Genomic DNA, 9,007 nt, shown 5'->3' with positions numbered 1-9,007 from the left:
TGGAGATAAACTAGTTCAACTCAGTCAATTTTATGGGTGCGACAGCAGGGCAGAATGAGAAGTGGGGGAGTGAGATGATGGGGTATTGTCAAATTACTGAGCCACAGGGAGAGTCTAAGTATCCTGCCCTACCTTCAATTTTCTTCTATTACTACTTTGCTAGTGGCTGAAAAAAACTTTCCAGAGATCTCATGGAGCTAATTGAAACAGATTTCGAAGCTTTCCCCAGGTCATCATTTATTTGGCAAAGCTTCACTCTAGGGAAAGAAATTCCTTTGGGAAGTCATTCCCTTGATTACGTGTTTGGTTTAGTTTATTTTAAAGAGCTCAAGGTCTCAGCACTTAACCTTACAGTGGGTAGGTTTTCTACATTAGAACAGGACCGTAACCCGGGGAGGAGGTGAGCCAGTCATGGTGCAGTATAGCAACGACGAAACATACAACTTTCCTCTAGTTCTTAAATGCTTCCTCCCCACACTGCTATCATGATCCCAATTCTACCTTACAAATCTGGCTAGACCAGAGGATGTACACTGGTACAGATAGAAACTGGAAACACAGGGAATCCAGCGCAGATGATCCCTTCAGGACCAGTGGTGAGAGTGGCTATACTGGGAGGGTAGAGGGAGGGTGGGGTGGAAAGGGACAACTGATTGCAAGGATTGGCATATAACCTCCTCCCTGGGGGATGGACAGCAGAGGAGAGGGTGAGGGGAGACTTTGGACGCTTCAAGATGTGACAAAATAATGATTTATAAATTATTAAGAGTGCACGAGGGAGGGGGAGCGGGGAGGGGGAGTGTGGAGGGAGGGGAAAAATGAGGAGCTGATGTGAGGAACTTAAGTGGAGAGCAGATGTTTTGAGAATGATGAAGGCAATGAATGTACAAATGTGCTTTACACAATTGATGAATGTATGGAGTGTGATAAGAGTTGCATGAGCCCATAATAAAATGATTTAAAAAATTAGCAAGGGTCGATGAGGGAATGAGGAGCATGGAGGGAGGGGGAAAATGAGGAGCTGATACCAAGGGCTTAAGTGGAGAGCAAATATTTTGAGATTGATGAGGGAAATGAATGTACAAATGTGCTTGACACAATTGATGTATGTGTGGACCGCGATAAGAGTTGTATGAACCCCCCAAAAATGATTTAAAAAAATAAAACAGGGCCTTAAAATTTAGGGTCTTCCCTGAGGCTTTTGCTTATTTGTTGGATATTATAAACCCAAATATCGACCTAGAGATACATCACCCACATTTAATTTACTTAGTTTTAGGATTCAGATCAGACATTATCTACTTTATTTCCTAAAAGTTCTTGGGATTATTGGTGATTTGTTGGTGGGGATAAGGTCTGATCCTTGGATTACAGTAGCAACCACTAACCCACTACACCACCAGACGGCAGCCTAGTTCTGTTGAAAGGATACTGTTTTTGCTATTGCTTTCTGAGTTAGCAACTTGGACAAACACTAGTGAGTGCCTTTAGGAAGCCATTTCAGCTCTCCAAGTCTTTGTCATTGTATTGTATATACAGGGGGACTGAACAGTCTAAATTATTTTCATCACCACTTCCAGAGTGTCCTCGCTGAGCATGATCTGGGCTTTGCTCATTGGGACCTTCAATGAAATCTCCGTCGGATGAGTAACATTAACCAAGGGGTGACAGAGAAGAATTCATCCCAGTTTTCCTCACTCAGAATATCTCCTGAGTATCTAACTAAATGGTCAATTTGACAGAATTGGAGACCTTTGATAAACATCTGGTCCACTTCCTTGCTCAAAGTCAGAATTGAACTACATTGGACTTGCTGACTTAAAGGTAGGTGGACAGTAGTTGGATGCAGTGTGACCAGATTTCTGCAAGGTGTAGAAATTCGAAGCAGCTTCAGTCATGTGGACATGGCAATTCTGCTATGTGAGCCACAAATATTATTAGGCTTCCTGGGTAAACATTTGTCCTCCATTATGGAGAAACCTTAGGAGAGTTATATAATTTCTTCCCTCATCTATGAGACAGGTGTGTCAACAATAATATCCCTGTCACAGACTTGTGGAGAGAATTCAATGACCTAATGCATAAAGTTCTTATAAGGTTCCTGTACTTGTAAAATATTATTGAAATGTTATCTTATTGTTAAACAAAATAGAATTAGTGATAAAAATATAAGGAGAAGTGATAGAGTTGATTGTAGATATTAAGATAGCATAGAGCTTAGTAGAAGATACAGGCACAGAAGTTATAATTCAAAACAATTGATGATTTCTGTAAGAGAAATGTGACAAAACCCTGTAGAAACTTAAAGCAAACACAAACCTAGTGCCCTCAAGTCAGGTCTGATTCCTAGACACCATATAGGACAGAGTAGAACTACCCCGTCGGGTTTCTGCGGCAGTGGAAAAATATTTCAGGAAGCATTTAAGGACTCTCAGATCTTTTTCCTTTGGAGTGACTGGTGGGTTCAAACCATGGAACAATTATTGGCAGCTATCAAATGTGCTATCAGAGTTCCTTATGAGATCTCACGGAAGTAGCATATCATTCCTGCGGAATCAAGACTCTTCACGTATTCTAGAAAGAAAGACTATAAAGCGGAGCGTGAGCAGACACCTGCGGTTGGAAACTAGCTGTGAGTGTTCATTTGGGGCATGACCACAACAAAGGCTGTAAAGATAGACAAATGACAGCTCCAGAAGGACCGTGCTGAGAGTACTAGAATTCACACCGTGTGAACTGGGAAAGATGTTGCTAGAGTTTAAGTGCAGGAAAAGCACCATCAGATTTACATTTCAGGAAAGTCACCAGTCTCTCTCCAGGGCTCAGAGAAAAGAGAAATAGCCCCAGACTGGTGTACTTGTACAAGGTTGTCTTTGTGGTGCCGTGGGCTAACTGATAGGTTGCTAATCACATCATTAGTGCTTGAAACCCACCAGATGCTCCTTGAGAGGAAGAAAAGGATGGGTATTACCAAGAAAATTTAAAGCCACAAAATGTCCTATGAGTTGGAATTCATTAGACGACAGTGAGCATTTTTGGTTTTTTGATTGGGGAGGGTCATTGAATAAACAGGACTGAAATTGGGTTGAGAGGTGGGTGCAGATGGCAGGGAAGAGAAAAGGAGGGAATATTTCTAGTGGAAGGAGGTGTGTAGTGGGAATGAGAAGGTTAGCTTATGGAGTGAGAGAAGGTTTTGAGAGAAGATGAATGGAAATTTCATGGGTGATTGTTGAGGTGGCTCAGACTAAGAAAAATAGTGTTAACTCTATTTTATGAAGTTCTAGACATCTATAGACATAATACTTGCTCTATAAAAGTCCCAGTTGCATATATAACTCTAAACCGAATGTGCATCCATATGCACCTATCAGATATATACTTTTCACCACATAGGGGTGAAAAATTGCATATTATATATCTGACAGATGTTCATGTGACAGATGGGTAGAGTGGAAAGGATCAAACTGAACTAAATTAGGCAAAGTACCTTATTTGTTGTGGGATATCTGACAGGTTTTTAAATTTTTGAGGCATGAATATCAAAGGGGTTAGGAAAAAAAATACATGTGTCTAGTTGCTAGCAAGCAGAGAACGTGGTAAGGTGTCAATGTTATTGCTTTTTGGTCTGGTCTATAACAGTTTTAATGACTTGTTTATCAAAAGTCTAGCATGTATCAAACTTTATATTAAATGATGTGGGAAATGTAAGGGAAAATAGTAAAAAAATGAAATAAAAAATGAATCAGGCAAATATCATACTGTCTTGGTTGTGAAGTAGTAAAATGATCTCAGGAGAGAAAGGTTTAAGAAACACATCTTCCAGGGTGGAGGATGGAGGAATGGGAACATCTGTAGACTGGGAGATTTTGGCTTTGGTAATTCAGGCATCAGCTGAAAATCTGATCCTGGTGGCAACAGGAATAGACAGGACAAGGGCCCACTGCTGAAATTGTTTAAAAGTAAAGCGCATGTATGTGGGGATTGCCTGGCTATGGGAGATGAAAGGCAGAAACAGTGAATATGACAGTGAACCTACAAGCTCGGGATACTCTGAGGATGATGGTGGCTTTACAGTGTCTTTAAGGGCACGAATTCCTGCAAGTTCCCTGTTACGTCACAGCGTAGTCCCATTGGTGGCAGTTGTGCTCTTGTCTTTGTGCTCGTTGAGGAGGTGTTGGCGAAGAGGGCTGTTGAGTGGTTTTATGATCTGATCTTTTTATCATGAAAGATCTTTCCTCGTGCTGAGATAATGCCAGATATTTCTAATGATTCTGAGTGCCTGCTGCCCATATCTTGAATTTAGCAATTTTGTTTGTTTGGGCCTTGAGTTTCAATAGAATTTCTTCTTAATTTTCTGAGACCTTTAGCTGTCTCGTAGGCAGTCTCTTCCTGCTTCTAGAAAGGCTTCTGACTTCTTCTGTGGGAGATCCTTCCTGTTCTTCTTTCTCCATAGCAATATACTTACCAGAGAGTTACATTTCTCTGACCTCCGTTTGGGTAGACAACGTTGTCCTGCAACACCAATGGATATTTAGGTTGTTTCTAGCCCACCCCTTCTTTAATCTTGTTATAAGATACTTCATTTGGGGATTTGGAAAACCTAATATGTCTTTCTCTCTTGAATGTTGAGCAAGTTCTGAAATAAGGTGGAGGAATAAAGGAGTAGATCATTTTCTGTGTGTGCGTGTGTGCGCGCACATGTGCAAAATATCACTGTTGTTACAGAAAAAGACAATAGTTGAGATTGTAACTTGCATCTGGAAGTCGCCTTCCTAGACTGAACCTCAGAATTAGACAAATGCACACCCAGTCACAACAGCATGGGGTTTAGACAAGCCTCATCTCATAGAGAGAGAGGTTGTCCCCTAGACAGAGTAAAAGCATGCTGTTTGCATCATCCCAGTTCGAGAGAGGGAGGAGAGAAGAATATGACTTTGTATGCTTAATCTTTCAAATTCAGCCGTGTAGGCTAGAAATTTTAGCGATTCTCTCCACATCCAAAGCAACATCAAGAGTGGGTAAGGAATGCTCCCCATTAACCTCTAACCAGCGCCAAATGCTTAACAATGGACTTTCCTAAGGAAAAAGCTCTGATTGTAGAGCTTCCTGATTTCTAAGGTGCAAGTCTTTCAGCTGTGGGCTGATTCTCAGCCACTCACCTAATGTTGATGAAGGCAGAGTTGGGAAAAATACATACAATAGGCTAAGTCAATGAAAGCTAACTCCAACACATCTCTGCCTGCACCATTTGTACACTGATCTAATATCTCCTTGGAATCTGTTATTACAGGGAAAAGGGGTCACCTATTTGATAAATACTGCCATTTTGTTCTCCATAGAGTTACATTTCTACAACAGACTATGGGACTGTTTGTCTACTTACCCTAGCCAATTCTTTTATTTGCTGTCATTCTCATAATGAAAAATACTGTTAATTAATTTATAGCATTCATTTGATCATTGAAGTCCTAGATGATGAAATGGGGAAGGCATTGGGATACTTGAGTAAGAAAAACCTGCAGGGGACTTCTCAGTAAGGGCAAGTCAAAAGGGCAGATAAATGAGCAGAGTCTGCCATAGGATTTCTCCGTTAATAAGGGTTATCAAAATGAATGAGACAATAGAAATTTAGACGATTAACTTGAATAGCTCTCCAAAACCAGAATTTATTGTTGCAAATGAGAAATAACCCATGATTGGGTTTAAAGCCTGGTTCTGGGTCTCAGAATTCAGCACTCTGTGGAAACTGGGTTATAACTGTTTCTTAATTTTCTAATCTCTGTACCATTGTTTGTTGTTTAATATACAGTGCTGAATGAGTATATATAGCTAAATGAATGTTTGATTTAAATTTAAAATGAATTTTAAAAATTATTTTATTCTATTTAACAACTGGGAGAAAATGAAAGAATATTTTCTTTGTAGACAACAGACAACAGTTGAGTCCCTCAACGGTTTATGAGTGATGCAATGGGTTACAACAGATTTCTATTAATAGAAAGATTGTCAGTTTGAGTTCACCTAGAGATTTCTAAGAAGAAAGGCCTAATGATTTACTTTTGAAATACCAGCTGCTGAAAACCTCATTCTATGCTGACGTCCATGAAGCGGTCAGGAGTTGGATTGACCCAGTCACTGATTTTGCTGTGTAGTGGTTGTTCATATGTTCTCGGTGAGATGGATTGGGATTATAATTTCTGCTTGTTTGATTGCAGACCTCTCCTTCCCTGGCAGTCTCAGACCCGATGGGATCCACGGTTCATACAAGCAACGTGACCGAGTTAATTCTCACCGGCCTCTTCCAGGACCCAGAGGTGCAGAGAGTGTGCTTTGTGGTGTTCCTTCCTGTGTACCTGGCCACGGTGGTGGGCAATGGCCTCATCGTGTTGACAGTCAGTGTCAGCAAGAGTCTGCATTCCCCCATGTACTTCTTCCTTAGCTACCTGTCCCTGGTGGAGATCAGTTACTCCTCTACTATCGTCCCAAAGGTTATCACTGACTTGCTCAGCAAGATTAAAACCATCTCCCTGCAGGGCTGTATAACTCAGATCTTCTTCTTTCATTTCTTTGGGGTGGCAGAGATTCTCTTGCTCACAGTAATGGCTTATGATCGCTATGTGGCCATCTGCAAACCCTTACACTACACAACCATCATGAGCCGGTCTGTATGTCATTTTTTGGTGGCAGGCTCCTGGCTGGGGGGCCTAGTTCACTCTTTGGTGCAAATTATTGTCATTGTTCAATTGCCCTTCTGTGGTCCCAATATAATTGACCACTACTTTTGTGACCTCCATCCTCTCTTCAAGGTTGCCTGCACTGATATCTTTGTGGAAGGCATTATTGTGTTTGCCAACAGTGGCTTGTTCTCTGTCATATCCTTTCTCACTTTGGTATCTTCTTACATTGTAATCTTGGTCCACTTGCGGAATCATTCCACAGAGGGGAGGCGCAAAGCTCTCTCCACCTGTGCCTCCCACATCACGGTGGTCATCTTGTTCTTTGGACCTGCCATCTTCCTCTACTTGAGGCCCTCTTCCACCTTCACTGAGGATAAACTGGTGGCGGTGTTCTACACGGTCATCACCCCCATGCTGAACCCCATCATCTACACACTGAGAAATGCAGAGGTGAAGAATGCTATGAAAAGATTGTGTGGCAGGAAAGTGAACTCAGGAGTTGAGAGACAATGAAAATAAAATAAAATAAAATAAAATAAAATAATAAACAACCTATGAGCAGAGTGATCAATCATGTGGTTTGATTTTAGTTAGCTAGGGGAGAGTAGAGAGTTAGCCTCTTTATATTTTATGTTATATATTAGGGAAGAAATAAAAAAAATCATTTTATTAGGGGCTAATTTTTATTCCATTGGGCTAATTAGGTAGGATCTATGCATTATTGCCAAAATTTTGGGTAATGTTCAATATTTTGCTGCTTTCCTTTATTTCCCCCAAGTACTTCATAGTGCAAAGTGCATAGAATTTAGAGAACGACTACCTAGACTAAACTCCCCATCATTTTAGTAATGGAGTAATTTAAGTTCATTCACTTTACTACTTGCTGTAACCATGCTGTGGTGTGGAGAAGGACCACGGCATTTGGAGACAGAGCGGCTTGAGTTTTCCTTTGTCTCTCCTTGCTAGTGTCTTCTTCCTCTTCCTTTTCTCCTCCTCCTCCATCTTTAACACAAAGGCTGTTTACTGTTTCACACAGTTAATATTTAAATAAGAACTACAAAAGAGGTACATTAATGGATTATGTTATAAGAGAGTTAAAATATTAAATATATTAAAGAATACCTGACAAAAACAATCAAATTGTCATCTAAGACATTTCAGCATTTCTTCTTAATTGGTGTCCTCACTTGCAATATTCTTTGTTTTTTCCGAGCATCATTGGCTGTGTGAGTTAACTATCTTTACACTTAGGAGTAGGATCCCATTCCTTTAGAGGCAGGCCAATTAGACAATAGTCATTGTGTTTTCTATATTAGAAATGGATGACTTCTGTGAACATACTATGTGCATCTTTGACAAACCTTTTTCTGCTTCTGCTGGATATACAGTAATTGTTCTGACCATAGTTTTAGCTTTTTGAACACATTCAGGAATTGAATAATTCACTCATAATATCTCTTGGGAATTTGGGATATAATACAAAGCTGAAATGAATGACAGTGTGTTACTCTGGTTGTTTTACATTTTTTTCTCTTTATGCTAGGTATTTGTTTATTGAAGTAACAAATGCAAGGGAATTAAAATGTGTTATTTCATCTAAAGTACAATGAATTTTATGAAATGGATCAATACTTATTACAAGTTGAGTTAGTTCTGATACATGGTGACTGAATGTGAGCAAATGTATGGGGGAAAAGCTATTTGTTCTAGATTCAAATGGAACAGGACCACCTTTCGTGGCTCAAGGTTGTGGAAGCATGCTGACAACCCTACCATGGGAGTTAATGAAGCAGTTTTGGGATTGTTTGATGCCTGAGATAAACGCACACTTTGCCTCCTGCTCCCTGGCAAAAGCTGCAGAAAGCAGTCACTTGCAAACTTATCAGTTTCTTCATGTTCCCAAACTTGCCCTTCCTTCCCATCTGTGTATAACTCTACTTCAGTGTTAATACACATTTGAATACTTTCAAGGAATTGCTAATTGCTCTTTTGTATTATCCTGGCATTAGATACAGCCTTTGAGACAGGGAAAGTTTTTAAGCCTGTCCTTAACAAAGTTCTGGACCCTAGAGTGTCTTACTGTAGGGACCCCATGCCCTACCCTTGATCTGTCTCTTTTGTACATCCATTTTCTCTCTTGCAGATTGTACCCTCTGGAACTTGTTTATTTTGTAAGATAAGAGCTCGTCTCTACATTATTTTACACAAATGGACAAAACACTACCCAATCCTCTGTCATCCTCAAAATTGCTATGTTGGAGCCTATTCTCGAAGCACCATACTGGTGTGTTCTTGATGGCATCCCCAAAAGGGGTTGCTTTAACCTGATT

At 40.3% G+C, this 9,007-nt stretch overlaps 1 protein-coding gene across 1 annotated transcript; it reads left to right on the top strand.

Annotated features, from left to right (window-relative positions):
* Nucleotides 1–6,245: 6,245 nt before the first annotated feature.
* On the top strand, nt 6,246–7,190 carry LOC101664572 (olfactory receptor 4B1-like). The gene has a single exon (XM_004708449.1). The coding sequence runs from the start codon at nt 6,246–6,248 to the stop codon at nt 7,188–7,190; it is 945 nt and encodes a 314-aa protein (XP_004708506.1).
* Nucleotides 7,191–9,007: the final 1,817 nt, after the last annotated feature.

Source organism: Echinops telfairi, unplaced genomic scaffold (genome assembly GCF_000313985.2).
Source record: "Echinops telfairi isolate 266 unplaced genomic scaffold, ASM31398v2 ScPeMD7_60;HRSCAF=208, whole genome shotgun sequence".
NCBI classification, from domain to species: domain Eukaryota; kingdom Metazoa; phylum Chordata; class Mammalia; order Afrosoricida; family Tenrecidae; genus Echinops; species Echinops telfairi.
This window is presented reverse-complemented; position numbering and strand designations above follow the sequence as displayed.

What these genes read in the sequence shown, in the direction of transcription:
- LOC101664572 (XM_004708449.1), top strand. Translation starts at nt 6,246, where the DNA reads ATGGGATCCACGGTTCATACAAGCAACGTGACCGAGTTAATTCTCACC.